This window comes from Rhodnius prolixus, unplaced genomic scaffold (genome assembly GCF_049639745.1).
Source record: "Rhodnius prolixus isolate KJV_2025 unplaced genomic scaffold, Rpr scaffold_4, whole genome shotgun sequence".
In the NCBI taxonomy this organism is placed as follows: domain Eukaryota; kingdom Metazoa; phylum Arthropoda; class Insecta; order Hemiptera; family Reduviidae; genus Rhodnius; species Rhodnius prolixus.
Window position 1 is genome coordinate 7,388,620 of NW_027411614.1, and position 16,069 is coordinate 7,404,688.

Here is a 16,069-nt window from a genome sequence, read left to right on the forward strand (position 1 = left end):
AAGACACCAGCGGAAAAGACAATAAATTTTTGGTCAAAATAGGTCCACCGGAAGTACCACTTTACTGAATAAATTGTTCACTTTTTTAACTTTTTTTAAAAAACCGCTTCTTGGATTTTCTTCAAACTTGGTTTAATTATAGCTCATAAATAGTTCTATAACTTTTATTAGGAACATTTTTCTGGAATCTTTCAATTAAGGACACTTTTGGGGGAGGGGGTGGTCGGTCAGTATGGTAGAATGGCAGTTCTCTGCAATATATGGACTTACTTCCTATTAAAGATTAATTAGGATTAAAGTGAAACAAAAATTCTGTATTGATCAACCGGAAATACCATAATCAAGCTCGGATATTGATTAAAAAAACGAAATAAAAAAGAATTACTACTTATGGAAGCTATTAAACCATAACTTGGAGGGAAAAATTGTTCCACGTTCATGTAGCACCTTGCCATATGGTTAAGGGTTTGGAAATGTAGTTCTTTGCGGCATGAACATGATTTCACAAGCTCATTTATATCATGAATAAAATAATCAGTAAGTTAATATTTAATATGAACTGTTTTCTGATTAATGAACTATTATTGTAGATTGATAAAAACAATGATCAGTGAATCATTCGCATTTTCTATGGCAATTTCACTTCAAATATTTCCAAAATATTTATTCCAAGAGATAGTTTTGCATTCCACCCCTTTTCCATGTACAAAAAAACGCTGATGTAGAGTGTCAGGGAAATACAAAGCAGTAAATGTTTTGTTAATATCCACCAATTAACTGTCTAATAATTCTAACCAAAAAAGAAAAATCAATTTAGGATCACGATATGTTAACTAAATTATGGTCTTTGAAATGCCCTATATTATTTAAAAAGAATGCAACTTTCACAAAAAGGAATTTTTCAATCTGTTTCCGACTTGCATCTTTCTGAAAAATATTTGATCACTTCAGGTGACAACCTATTCGATTTTGTTTAAAAAAAATAGATACAAGATTCTTGATTTCATTATACAAGTAATAATATTTTAGGCATAAATGTGATTTATCTTCGTGCACCAACCATGCTTTGAATTTTTAATTTCATTTTTGTTTCTATTTTTGGGGAAATTAATAACGATTTTTCTGCTTCTTTAATTACATCAAGTTATTCATCACAGCTTATGTCACTTATATTAACTGAATTTTCACTCATTGAAATTAAAGGGTATATCTCAAATTAGAATGCTATTTTAATGGTTGCCAATGTTACCATGGTAACACTTGATTTTAGGTTACATTTGTATTTGAAATCATTCAATTTTTTAGTTCTTTTTATGGGGAACAGAAATATTGTGTAATTTACTAAGGAAGTGTGCGCTTATTCTGCAGTACAACATTCGCCAAGAGGATCACTTATTGCTTTAGATGTACAAATTATTAATTTAGAACAAGAAATAAGATGTGAAAAGTAGATAATAGCGCTCGTAGGCAGCTGCGGCAATTAAAAGAAACTAGGATGTGAATTTATGAAAAATATTGTTCATCTCGAACTTATATTTTGTTAAACGAAAAACAAGTTAACATCAATAGTTATATTTAAGAGATTAAGAATTAAAAAGTTACTTAAAAGAGTCCTACCTTACTTTAAGATCTATTTCTTCCTAAATAGTTTATAGCCTCACTTATCCTTACCACAAACCACAAACACAGTGCAAAGTTTCACTTATTTACAGAAAAACATAATTCACAATAAGTACCATTGAAATTCACTAATTAAGAATCAATTAAAAACAATGCAAAATAGGTTTTTGCAATTTTCAAAGTAGAACTAATGAGATTCAAAATTACTTAAACCGACCAGGATAAAGATGGACGCCGCGAACTATTGAATGTGCCATCGGTAGCTGATAGTTAGGTGCAATAAACAGTGTGACCAACTGCTAAAAAATCAATTAGCCAGGCATTGTTGAAATATCAATGTAACATTTTTTGTCTTAAGTTAAAATTCTAGTAAGGCAGTGCCAATGGAGGGAACTATTATCTTGAAGTTACTGAGCATTCACCAATTAACCTGTGATTAGAGAAAATTTCTTTTCAACAAAGAAAGGTAATCTTTTATTAAATTACTAGATATCTTTCTAAATACTGAATTAGACGGATTACATTCATTGAATTATTAGGTTAAAAATGACGTAATTATTATATAATTAATCATTTTCATTTCAATGATAGCTACAACAAGATGAATTAAATCAGATTAGGAACTGTTTTGTAAAACAAGGTGTTTTTGTGGATTATAATAATGTGAATGAATTGATTTTCATAAATTAAGTTTGTAGTATATATGTATTTGATTTAGTACCTGAACCATAGGAAAGGTTTAATCCAGAATGTTATCTATAATGTAATTTCAACGCGACTGATTCTTCAACTACTGTTAAGGAATTTTTTTTTTTAGTAGGAAAGGTAAAAAGGTTTAAAATTTGTTAAACATTATGAAAGTAGATATTTACATGTTTTAAGGTGAATACCACAAGTACTGGGTCCAACATTGCTGGAAACTGTTCTTAAGATTGTCATAAACTGAATAAAAATATCTACTTCAGAACTGCAAGTGTTTCTCGTGACTTTTCAGATAACTTTAATGATAAATTATACACTGCAGAGACGATTGCTTTTAAAAATAATTAGTAACTTTATTTTAAAAATAAATATGTTCTAAAATTGTAGATGTTAGGGTACTTCAGAGGGTTGTGTGAATTAGGCTTAACATTAAATCTGCCTTTAATGTATATTATGCTTTTTTGTTTACTGACAAAGCTTATTACAAAGAAAAATTTAATAATGTGTGCTTTGCATTTCGACAGGAGCTGACAATGGGACAGAACATTGCACTCAGAGGACTAAGGAACGCTTCTAGACAGACATTTGATTGCAAGCACTGAGGTGTTAAAAGTGCTAAGGTAATACTATCAAAATAATCACTTACATATTTAATATTAAATCTACAACTATGTAGAGTCCCAAATTTGAGAAAATTTTCAGAGCTGAAACACTATATTCAATGAAAATGCTTTGAAAATTGTTCGAACTTGTAATGTTAACGGGTATAGATTAGAATTTGAGGCGTGCTCTGTTTTCTAGCCACTACAGCAAAAACGGTTTGACGTACCAATTGTAGGTCTAGTCTATGAATGCTTTTTTTTTAAGATCCAGGAATTTCTCTTCAGTCATTTTTGTATATTGTCTCCTCTGCCTCAAAATGCCAGTGACATCGGTTCTCAAACTACCGATTGAAAGAGTTCTTTCAATAATATTTTGCACAGGGGTTGTAATCATAAGCTCCTTCACTTTTGAGAAACCTGTGCGTTGTGAAAATACATAAGACCACATTAAGTCAGCATAGTCCGGGTAAAGATCTAGTACGTGTTTAATTGCATTGATCAACAGAAGCTTATGGGTTGGACACTATTTGCATGTTGCACTCCATGGGCAGACTCTCCTAATACTCATACTAATATTAATAATAATTGGTAAAAACCACTTATCTTAATCCATAGGATACTTAATGTGACAGCCAACACAATTTGCGCGAATACACGTCTTCCTCTTGCCAGTAAGAGAAAGTAAAACAATGCAACTAAGCGTTATCTTGATAAAATCGTTGAGAGTATTATATGCCCTACAACTAAATGGATTATTGATAGGGAATTTCACGTTATGAAGATTTTAAAGGGCATTTGCATTGTCTAGAATTGCATTTGTTATTTCTTACTTGTGTTGGGAATTTAATGAAAGCTATGCATCCCTAAACCTCTCTACGCTTTAGATTTTATGTAATCTAGTCATACTTGGTTGCAGTAGATTTGGACTTGCGTATTCACCTTTTACATCGTATTGGCTTCTTTTGTGTGAACACATTTCATTGTAAAGATTAGGTTACTTTAAAGTTGAAAAAAAAAAATATTTTGTAATGAAAAGAAAAATGGATCTCAATTTTTTGATGCTGAACAGTGACACTAAATCAGTGAACAGTGAAATTAAATCTATATTAGAGCAACACCCCGTGTAGGACTGAGGGCAAGTACAAACCTCCATCTCAGATTTCTGGAGTTCATTTCCAGGCCCACAATTTATTGTAGGACCTCAAAATGTGGGAAAATAACTGTTTCATCACTTATTGACAACATTTAGAGTTGTCTTGCCGTCTATAGTCGTCCTGCATGCCCTTTGTTTAACTATGTTACTTTTTAGATTTGTGATCAGCCGTTTTAAAGTTGAAACTGGCCGATCGTTTGAATAGATGGAATTTTCGCGTTGAAACTTCCCAATTTATCACTTCACAATCTATTTCCTGTTCCTATTCAAGGTTTAAACTTTGTGGTAGTTAATTCAATTTAGGTTAAAAATGATTTCATTATAGTCATTTTTTTCTAAAGTATTCAGAATACTAACTGATAAGAACTAAAATATTTCTGACATAATGATATTCTCTCCTGCATTTGAAGGAAACTAAAACAGTTTTAGATCCAATGAAATAAGTCTATTCATATTGTTACTTTCATATTTAATAAATAAATAAAATTAACGTCTATAAATAGAGATCTGTACTTGTAATTTAAGTGTTGAGTACCACTTTAATTTGACACATATCTCTTGTCACCGATAGATATCGTTGCAATGCACTTTGCCTGTATTAACTTGGCATAAATTTTCCAAAGTTGCTTGAGGAGTTATTGTAATGTTCAGCCATACCTACTATGTGATTTTCTCTAACATAAGGTTATAACCAATATTGTGTCTGTTTTTGTGAATAAATTTTAACTATATCAGTCTACTCTTTACAAGTGTGCCTAATTAAGTTTCTTTAATTCTAATGGTCACTTCCGTTTGATATTACAAATGCGTCGTCATTATTGTAATTTTTGTTTCTAAATATTCATTTCTCTAATCCGGTATTTTGTATTAAAACTTGAGAAATGCAGAGAAAGTGTGCTTACTCGAATGACAATTTCACATCAGTTTATTAGCTTCACGTATTCATTAGGCACTCAGGGATCATACAAATTTTCTGTGAAAAAACAACTTGGTTGAAATTACTATAATCTGATCACAAAACAAAAGTAACAGCTAGTGGTGACTAAACTGGGAAACTGATTTAGTAGAAGGCTAAGAATTTTTGAAATATTTAATCGTTTTGTATGAAGGAAACTTCTGTTTTGTTTCTCAGCCAATCAGATTGTCCCATTGTAAACATTACTACTTGTTATTCTGTTGGACAATTCTAGCGTAATTCCTGTACAATATTTCTGTGGCAATTTCGTGTAGCAGAACGACTGTAAGTGTAAAATTGATTTACACGATCTAATTTTATTTTAAATAAAATTTATTCGCAAAGAAATGTCGATAGATGAAATAAGACATAAAAATAGTAGACGTTAATGATTATGTTGGGTTAAAGTGATGGGCTCTTGTTTATAGCAAAGAAATAGTAAAAAAAGAAAGAGGATATGACAATATATTAATCGATGCACGACAACAAGTAGGGATATAATCGATAATAAATCAATGAAATAGACTGCATTGGTTTGTTGGTACACTCTGCCAGCTGGCCTCTCGTAAGTCGCACTCCAGACTCCAGTATTTCTCTTGGAGAGAAATATTCATTCTCTACTGTTAGATGTACTGCTTAACTATGACAGGCTGCAGAGAATATGAAGAGCATCTCAGAAAAGAGAACTGATTTACTTCTTCTCGTTGAAACCATTTTAAAAAGCCTTCTCTTACAATTTTATTATTATTAACACCGCAGATAAATCTAAAGAGATATTTTATTATCAGATAAGCGATGCAATTACCTCTATTCCTATATCACTCTTGCTCGGCTCTCGGCCACCTGTATCGTAAAAACGTATCGTGCGCCAGTAAATAAAATATCGTTCGCCCTTTCTGTACATGTCCTCCAGTCGCTAGCTTTTAATCGTACTCACTGCTGCACATTCAGGACAACTCAGCTGATCCTTGCTTTACTTTCACCACAATGAGATCGTCGCTGCTGCAGCTTGAAACCATAATCGAATGGATTTTAATCTTAATTTATTACCTTGTACTAAGCATCTATGCTTTTAAGTCGTCTACCTTCTTCACTAACACTAATAGTAATAATTATATTATTATTATTTAATACTCTGGTGTTTCAAGTTCTTGATTTTTTTTTTGCAGTTTATACGTACTTAAGTGTTCATCAGCCTATAAATAAAGTTCTTAATTTCACCTCTCAAAAGTCTTTATATTTTTCACTTTAAAAATAAATTTTTTAGAGAGAGAAAGATCTGTGAATAATCAGCAAATTGACAAAACAAAAGTTAAGGCATCTATTTAGATGATGACCTTAAACGGTCAACACATTGGTGGAGAAAAACCAGCACTATCTTTTCAAATGTTTTATTGTCTTCATATTTTTGAAAATCTCCAGTCTTTGCACCTGTTACACATTTCTGTCTTCTCCATTCTAATGTAGTCAGAGCTTCTGGAGTGCTACATACTTTGCTTCTCGTTGAACTAATTATTTCATCTGCATGGTTACATCTTTAAATGTTAAAAGTTAATGTCAACACTATGTTATTTAGTTCTATGTATAAGGAAGAGCAGGAAGATGTCCAAATGCATTCTAATTTCTGCATCTAAAGCTTCTCTTTTCCTTGCTGCAGTTAGAACATACTGGGAAAGTTTGGTTACAGACTTTGTGTTTATTACGATTAGTTGCAGCCTCGAAGATAGAATATGTCATGTCATCCTCTCATTAACAATAGTCTCATTTTGGATTTCCTGTTAAATTTATGTTGTATCAGTGCGTTTTAGTGAGTTTATAGTTTAAACCTAAGCCGCATTATCATGGCATAGAATTGCCTTTCACCTCGAAATTTTTCAAACCATTGTTTCTTTGGGATAAGAATACCATGTAGACTGCCATATCATTACGCTTTTATGCTGAATGCCCGGGTACTCATACAATATGTACCAATATTCATTAGTATATCAGAATAACCAGTAAAGCCGCCTAGATGACTGAAAACAAAAAATGACAACTGCAGAATCTTTCTTTTATAATCTAAGAGCAATGTTTTGGCAACTTGCTCTATCTGAAATACCTATATTCTTTACCACGAATCATAACTCGGATTGTCGCCGTACACTTCGATTCCCCTTCTTATGAGTAGCAATCTACCCAGACCACACAGAGTTATAAGCTTAAAGTATTTTATTTAATAATTTATGTTAATCATTAATTTTTATTTTTTACTCCAAAAAGATCAGGTTGCGTGAATTATTTTGCGCGATAAATGTATTCCCAGAAATAGTCTAATTGTAAGTGACTGTGATGTATCGTCCCAAATGAAAGGGCAATTTTAAAAATTAAAAAGTAATGCATTTACCATCCAAATCAACCAACCCCTCTGAAAAATATTTTTCTGGGTGCGCTCGTAATTGAAGGTTCAAAATGGACTCTAATTATACTTGAATAATTTTCATCTTACTGCAAAGTTGGAGAAACAGACAATTTTTACTTAAAGGTAGATTAGATTAGATTCAACTAGGGCGGCCCTTAAGGCCTACGCCACTGCGACCCCTTTGGATCTATTGTGGGCTCCCCACTCTAGAGCTCGCTCTCCAGACTCCTCCGTTTAATCAGACTCTTAATTCTGGATAGCGACTCTTGGGTAAAGCTCTCAGGCCTTGGTTTTTCCTCCCTGAGAAGTAACATCCTTAGCCATACAAGCCACTCGCACTGACACAACACGTGCAATGCCGTTTCCTCCTATTCCTGACAGAACCTAGCTTTAAAGTTAGATTAAACTGGTATTTTCCTAATTAGTCAATCTTCCTAAAAATATTGACTTCCATTTATTCAAATTCTGGAATCCGCCTTAAGAGGCATGATTGAAACTCCTCTCTCTTTTTATAGAATGAATCAAATAGTTACTTTTTTTTTTACAGAAGTAGCAGAAAATAATTTATATCCTTCTTTTTTTTTAAACAGTAATTCTTACATAATTTTTGGTCATGTCTGTAAGTCATCAAATATCATTTGTAGTAAATTTGTAGACAACCATATCTAGCACGCCTAGTTCGTGTATATCAAAGTTGACAAGCGGAGTTATATACTCTCTCTCCTCTGTTGTTAACAATCATCTTGATTAGAAGCAAAGATGTAAAGATGCGGAGACTAGAAGTGTCTATGGTATTGATGGATTGAATTAATTTGTTGATTCGCCTGCCATTTGTAAGATTCGTGCAATCAAGTGAAGGTAGATTGATTCTCTACTTACGTTTGTAATGGTGTATATATTAGTTGGGATATTTGATATCATGAATTGTTTGATTTACGTAGTTTAGGTAATCTGTGCATTAATTACAGTAATACTCAATGCGCTGTTAATTTCCAAATCACGCGCGGTAATTAGGTGCTCATATGTGGGATATACTTTCTCAATGTAAAGGAAAAAGAGAGGTTCAAAATATGTATTTCCGTTGAATACTTACGGTATAAAATCTGCGATACTCCCTCTAGCAAAGGATAGCGGTAATTAAAAATACTTAAATGCTACGAATTCTATGTATTTTCTTCCTAAATGTATGAACAATGGCCTGAAGTACCTTGGCTTCCAGAAGGATAGGATGAGATAGAATGTCACATACCGTGAGAAAAACAGATCTTCCAGGCCCACGGCCAGTTTACTACAGCCGGATGAGTGATAATAGTATGTGGCAGAGGGAAGGTAGAAAGTAATGGGTACACTCTTTTGGAGGAGAAGTGTCTTAATTAATGGTCGGCTATGAAGGAGAACGATAAAGAACCTCTTATATATATTCGAAGAATTTCCACGTTGTAGCATACCGTACGTTATTTCCCACCGTATTCCTCCAACTACTAACGTCCAGCAACAACAACAACAACAACAAACACAAACAACGTTGGCCACCTTCTCTTGTGCAACAACCAACTCTTCCATTCAGTCTGTCTTTCTATCTCTCTTCTATACGGAGCAGGCATTACTCCATAAAATATGTTACTTTGTCCGTCTGTTGGTCCGTTTGTGTACCTTGCATATGTTTGTTTACTTACCTTTCACATTATTTAATAATGTTATGCAGTGCGACCACTTCGCTTTTCCGGTTTTTATGGAGCAACTAAATATTATTTATGAAACTTTTAGATTAATTTCTATATTTATCTGTGCAAAAAATATCTTACCTTCAATTCGAGAAATTCTTCGTTTTTTAGGGTTTTATTTAAATTTATTAAATTTACATTTAAATTGAATATCTTGGAGACGGCTGTACGGTGTAGGAAGGCTTTAAACGAGAGTTCCAGCAAGACGAAGAAACCAAAGTAGCAGAGGTCTGGTTGAAGATCTGTCAAAGGGTATATGACAGTAGCATTCGAGAGTTTCAGAAGCTGGGCTCCTCTTTTGGAAGCCTATGTTTCCAGACTTGCTAGTCAAAAGATTTATCCGGAGAATATCTTCTAGACAATTTCATTTCACATTTTTATAAAGTTCATTTTATGCAGAGAGGGTTTAATCAAAGAATCTACACTGAACAGATAATAGATTCGAGGGAGCATGAATTTCCCTACTGATGAGTTTACAGTATCCTTGTTAAAAGGCTCTCACTGGTCATTGGATTCAAAATACGCGTCATATAATTACTTTTTGCTTGGCCGAAGAATCTACTCAGAGAATGTGATCCCAATGAGACTTTGTGTCTTTCTTGGTGTACTTCGCAAATCTGTGAGATTATGGTCATATTTTTTAGTGATCTGTTTGCTTCGGGGTTCCTCTCATCTTCAAGATGTCCTCATAAACAGTATAATAGTTGGAATCACACATAATTATGTAAACTTACGAGTATAAGTGTAATTTACAAAATGGAAATGTCACTAGTTATCTAAAAGGTTTTTTATCGTATAGCCGGATGCTTTAAATTCATACCCTACCTAGTTGAGTTAGACTTCTGTCTGCTGTCACCCGGACGACCTGAATTGGTAGCCAAAAAGGCTATGATTTCTAAATAGATTTTTCTTAGATCGATATTCGGAGATTCTTCGTCAGTTCTGTGCGAAGTCACAGCTCGCCTATGTTTAAAGTAGAATTTAATTCTTTAGAATTAATCGCTCTCCAGCATTAAGAGTGTGAGGGGAGCCACAATAGATCCAAAGGGGTCGCAGTGGCGTAGGCCTTGAGGCCGCCCTAGCCTAATCTAATTTAATCTACTCTATTTAGACTAGGAGATCACTAGGACTTCTTGCATAGTACCATGAGGAAACGAATGTGTTGCACTGATTTGCAATGGATAAGATGTGAGGTTTTATCGGAATAAGGAGAAAACAACATCGCGCATGTCTGCTCGTATAGCTAAGATTAAACAGTGGAAAAGTTAATTTGACAGACTGATTGCTTTTGTAGAATTTGATTTATTTTTGCCCAATTAATCTAGTCAAAATACAATAAGCAATTTGATTATAATGGTCATAGGGAGATTCCGGGTTCGAATCCAGCTGCCTGTCCTCACAGGTCTGTATTCCTGTCCTTAAAGCTCAATTATTTGACAACATTGTCTCTATTGGGAGATCGGAGGCGGACAGTGCATTGAATTGGCTCCAGAAACCAATTGCCTTCAGATATTAAAGCGCCTTTAATTGAAATAAAAAAACAATAAACGATCGTATCTTAAATACCCTCTTCTCCCTGGTCTGCAAAGATTTCTCTGGACCAATCCCTTGGTAATAGATAAACCAAATGTTAAATTTATGCTTTCTTGTTGTACTGACCAAAGACAGACCTATCGACCAATTTGTAAAAATCACTTACGTGTACAAGTTACCTCAAATCATGTGTTTCTGGTAGAAGTTCATAATCGATAAACTTCGTGATTACAAATACCACCACCTAAAGTGGGATAAGCGAAAGTAATAAAGAATTAAGATGTTAAATTAATGAATAACCTAAAAGCTACTTCATTAAAAAAGCTAATAACTTTTTTATTTATTACGATAAGAGTTTATTTTAATAAAAAGATCAATATTATTGTGCATTAAGTGTGACGGAACTATTATACAAACTTGATTTACCTCTTCTCCATCTTACCTATAATTACATTAAATTAAGATGTACGTAAATAGAAAACAACCACAACAAATAAAACCACACTAAGTGAGTTGATTAAAAAAGAATATTTTACATAAATGTACATAAATAAATATAGTAATCTACTAGAAATAATCAAATGAACATTTTTCATCCGGAGAAGGCCGATGATGCGTGGGAACACCGAAAAAATTAATGAATAAATAAATCAGACTCTTAGCTATATTATATATATATATGTATATATAATGTAATAAAAATATTTAAGATTCAGACATGTATAACATGTTGGCTGTTCCGAACATTTAATGTATCTATCCCTTATAGTAAAAAATAAATGTTACAACATTTTTATATAGTTTTATATATGGTGTACATATATATGTTAGAAAACTAACTTTTTTATTTACTGATGGGGAATGCGTTAAAGAATGTTTGATCTGGTATGTACAAAAGTTCCTTCTTCGTGGTAAATGGGTATGATGTAATTCAAAAGATGTTACGATTTAGATATGAAACTTGTCACTAACTCCTCTCTCTTTATCTAGAGAGATAGATATCTATCTTCCATAAGTTTTTCTTTTTAGATTTCCTCTGTGTTTATTATTTATGATTAATAATCATTTTCTTCTTCTTTTTTAAAGTTAATTAAAATTGTCAGAGTTACCTTTAAGAAACTAAATTCTTTAGGAAAGTGTAAAAATGTAAACGATTTTACACTGAATGAAATAAACTCAGAGGTTAATTGGGAAGATTTTAAAGGCAAGATATGGAAATTACTGCTTCTTTTTTTGAACTGTTTCTAAGGATGTTTTCACTGAAAGAGTTAAGCTGTACGAGCTTTCGGCGATTTTTTTGGCTTTTCTTTTTGTGTTATAAATGCACCCAATAGACAATGTGTGATAACGTGACATAAGCTTTATAGTGGATGATCCAACCATGTGATAAAAACGTTGATTTGTACATTTGTTGATTTATGCGAAGTTGGTAAAAACAAATATTCTACTATATTAAATGAAGTTTTCTTATAATGTAATGCCTTTCAAAATTAATAAATGTAAACCAGGGGGTCGCGTTTATTTAGTTAGCTGTGGGGTTCCCAAAATTATGAGGTATACTTGTGGACCAGAAAAATTGGAGTTGTTTTTTTGATTTCTGCAAGGGCTCAAAAACGCTTCTGACGTAATAATATTCTCAGGTAAACCAAATTCTGCATTACGGCAATTTATTTTTGCTAAGTGTCGTATATTAGTGTAGAACTTCATTTAAAAATATTGAAACTCTCACTAATTTGTTGAAGAACTTTATTTCTTCAAGTTCTTGCTCACAGAAAAGAATTTTAGAAATTCCAAAATTCATTTCCGGTTCACCAAAAAGGAAGAAAACCAGTTTTCATGAAGTTGAATTGATCTTGCTAGTGAGCTTGGCAAAATGGAAAAGTAAAGTAGCAAGGAGAGTCGCATGAAAGAAACCTTAATGGTAAGGATGACGGTCTGAGGGTACGCTCCAGCAGGATTCCGACCTGAATTTCGATTGTGTGTCTCGAAGTGGAGAGCTTTGCAACCTTCATTGATAGATCTATTATGCCTCCCTACTGATACCAGACGAGATAATCTCGCTGTAGCACTCCATCTAAATGAAGATGCCCTAAAAAAGCTCAGAAATCTGAAAGATATAAACTTCTCCTACTGGAATCTGAACAGCTCTGCAGTCAGTTCAGAACGTAAATTGCAGTCTACTACAAAATGCTGCAAATGCTGTGGCGTTCCCTCATGGGCAAGGCAGTATCTTCAATGGTCTCTCCACCTGACCACAACCAAAGGGTTTAGGGCCCATGAAGAAAAGGGATAGCAGCGTTTTGTCTTGTTAGGGCGTCCACTTTCTCGTTTCCAATCACGTCGACAAACAGGGTACTTTATTTTCCTTTCCCAGATCGATGAGTCTGTTAAGGTTTGCCAAATAAATTGTGAGCCCATACTTATTTAGTCGAAATATCAACATTAAAGATGCAATTGTAAAGAAGATATACACACCATGTTGAAACTTTAACGATCTCTCATTGCACTTCAAACGATCATTATAATTTTGCTTAAATTTCAAATGCATTGTACAATATAAATATCGACATTGGAGTTACAGGAAATTATCACTGGTATTCAGCTTTCTTGAAAACATTCTTTAGAAAGCAGAACTTCTTATTAACGTCTTTATTAGGGGAGTTCCACTACGAGAAACTAGCAGTCAGGGATGTGTAGTACACCCTGGTACCATAGCTCCTGGGCTTTTAAATGCTCTCTCTAAATATTTTGATTTCTTTCTGCCATAAAGAGAAACTAGTTAGAGGATTACCTCTATCTCAGAAGTGGAGCAAGTCCCCAAACTTCCCTTCAGAGTATGTCTATCCCGATTATACTCTCTCTAGTGTTGGCGATAGATAATAATCACACTGACATAGAGGGCTGCTGTCCAACTTCCTCACCTTTCTTATTCATATCTTATGAATGGTTGGCCAATTTTCTAAGTTTCTAAATTTTGTAATTTCTTTGTCGCAAAGTTTCGAGTCAATGAATAAAAAGATTCATTGATGTTTTAGGATTCTCCATTAGGATACCAAATAATGCCAAGAATGGGATTACTTAAACGGTATTAGGCACCTAAAGATCGCTGAAAAACGGTTTTATTTCTTATTCCCATTCAGTTATTTAAAAAAAATAATAAAATAAAAATGTGAAAGAAAGATAAATTATTTTTAATTTAGTTCATTTATGAAAATAAAGTAAAAGGTTGAAATATACATACATTAATTTACATTACTCGGTGTCCAGTCTGCAGATATTCAGGACGCTGGCTGAGGAGAAAGGCTAAAAAGTGTGTGAAACGATGTTTTAATGACGACAACCGGGGAGACACTTGTCCTCTAAAGCGGGGATTTAAAACTGCTCTTCAACTATGAATTTCTTCTTTACCTACACTTAATTGTATCTATTAATCCTTGCGGACATACTTACTTAACTGCCTCGGTTTAAACAACAAAACTAAGAAAGAACTTTAAATGCCACACACTTGCGGAGAAGAAATACGTCTTGTTACCATTTACCTTCTTCTGTCCTTATCTTTTTTTTTTTTTTTCTCATACAGTTTGACCAACCATGTAATTTTAAAATTCCCTAGGAACAAGAGACTTTAGGGAAATAAAAAATAATTATCTTTTTTTTTGTTTTTTGCGTTTTTTTAAAATTCGTTTCCATCTTTTTTTTTAATTATTATTACATTTTTTTTTGGTAATAAAATTTGATTCAATAATTTTGTTGTTTTAGCACGGTTTCTTTTTTTCGATAAAATTCATTTCTTTTTAAGATCGATCATAAACACATCGATGAAACAGTACGTACATGTAAATATTTATATATATATATGTAGTGAACAGACACTTATTACATCTAATCAGTCCAATAAACACTGAAATGGCTAATTAAAAAAAAAAAGCCTTTACAAAAAATAAAAATAGTCACCTACTTGACAAATAAAATATTTATACACCGGGAATTATTATATAAAAGCTATACATCGAGATATACACAGATCGAGATGTACATACGTACATACATACATAAATAAAATAAATTAAGCAGTTCTCTTAAAAAAAAAAAATTTGTTCACAGATATTAAGAAAAATATTTAAGCTTACAAAAAAATTGACCATTTACATAAGTAAAAAATAAATGGTAATCCATAATTACAAAAAAATAAAAGTAAAATAAAGTAACTAAAACGAGAATTTTTTTTTTTTTATAATTTTTGCTTGAAACGTAGTACATACTACATCACCATTTTGTAGTATTTTACGTATATAGTATATACAACTGCCTTCAAGTACTGCATTGTACACGTTCACATTTTGGCAGTTTTTTTTATTTATTTAACATATTTTACGGTAAATAAGCACTAAAAACGTTTAATTACATAATTAATACTGTTTGACTCTTGTATTTATTAATTTGTTTTAATTTAGTTTAAATTTTTAAAAAAAAAGTCACTAGCCTATTCGAATTTAGTTCGCATTTATACACTAATAAATATTTACAAAAAAAAAAAGTTCGTACTTTTGCGAAAAAGAGGTCAGTCATGCTATTTTTTTTTCTGATTTTATTAAATAAATAGTTATTTTTCATATAAAATAAATAATAGAATTCAGTCTAAAATTAATTTTGGGGCTAACCAAATAAAAAAAAAGACAAAAAATATGCATGGCTGAGTCACGTGAGAACGGCAGGAGCGGGAATAGGAAGGTAGTACTCGGGGTTATCATTATAACGAAAAAGAATAAATAAATAAGGTTACAAACACGTGTGAATGGTTTTTTTAGTTCTACACAATTTACACTTAACCTCACAACACCAATGGAAAGCGCACGAACATCGTTCAACGACCACCACCTCTTGTGTTCTATAACCTCGGCCGCAGCACATAAGATCACAACCTTCGACACCTTGTGAAGTAGCATTACACTGGCGGCCATGAGTTCCTTGTATACCCAGACGTGGATTACGTTCACAAAACAATGGCGACGGTTCTAAATATACTAGATCTTTTACGCCCGGTGGTTTATGATCTGGATTGTATGGTTTAAGTTGGAAATTATAACGACTTTTACGCCCGCCGGTGGCCCGTAACGATCCAGCATTGCTCACCATGACACGTGATGCTCCATCAAAACGATCTTTCAAATTGTCGCCGACCAGTCTGAATGGTGGTAGCCGCATCCAACAGGTCTTTACTGTGCAAGAGCCGGACATGCCGTGACATTTACATTCTTGGCGCATCTGTGATGCTACGTGCTGTTCAAAGCAAAAAGACACAATTAAACAGATGAAAACAAAAAAAAATCATCTTTATATTAACCAATAATCCAATTAGATAAATATCTTATTAGATTCTGT

The 16,069-nt window shown here is 32.9% G+C and overlaps 1 protein-coding gene and 1 long non-coding RNA gene across 2 annotated transcripts in view; one reads left to right on the forward strand and one right to left on the reverse strand.

Moving 5' to 3' along the window:
- Positions 1-1,607: 1,607 nt before the first annotated feature.
- LOC141456234 (uncharacterized) overlaps positions 1,608-16,069 on the forward strand; it is a 72,707-nt gene continuing 58,245 nt past the window's right edge. Inside the window, exons 1-2 of the long non-coding RNA XR_012459663.1 lie at positions 1,608-2,086; positions 2,847-2,942. This is a non-coding gene — a long non-coding RNA (uncharacterized lncRNA). The remainder of the gene's footprint in view (positions 2,087-2,846; positions 2,943-16,069) is intronic.
- Positions 13,295-16,069, reverse strand: part of wg (Wnt family member 1 wingless) — a 100,405-nt gene continuing 97,630 nt past the window's right edge. Inside the window, exon 5 of the mRNA XM_074132014.1 lies at positions 13,295-15,967. Within this exon, the coding sequence (XP_073988115.1) occupies positions 15,467-15,967 (501 nt within the window). The 3' untranslated portion in view covers positions 13,295-15,466. The remainder of the gene's footprint in view (positions 15,968-16,069) is intronic.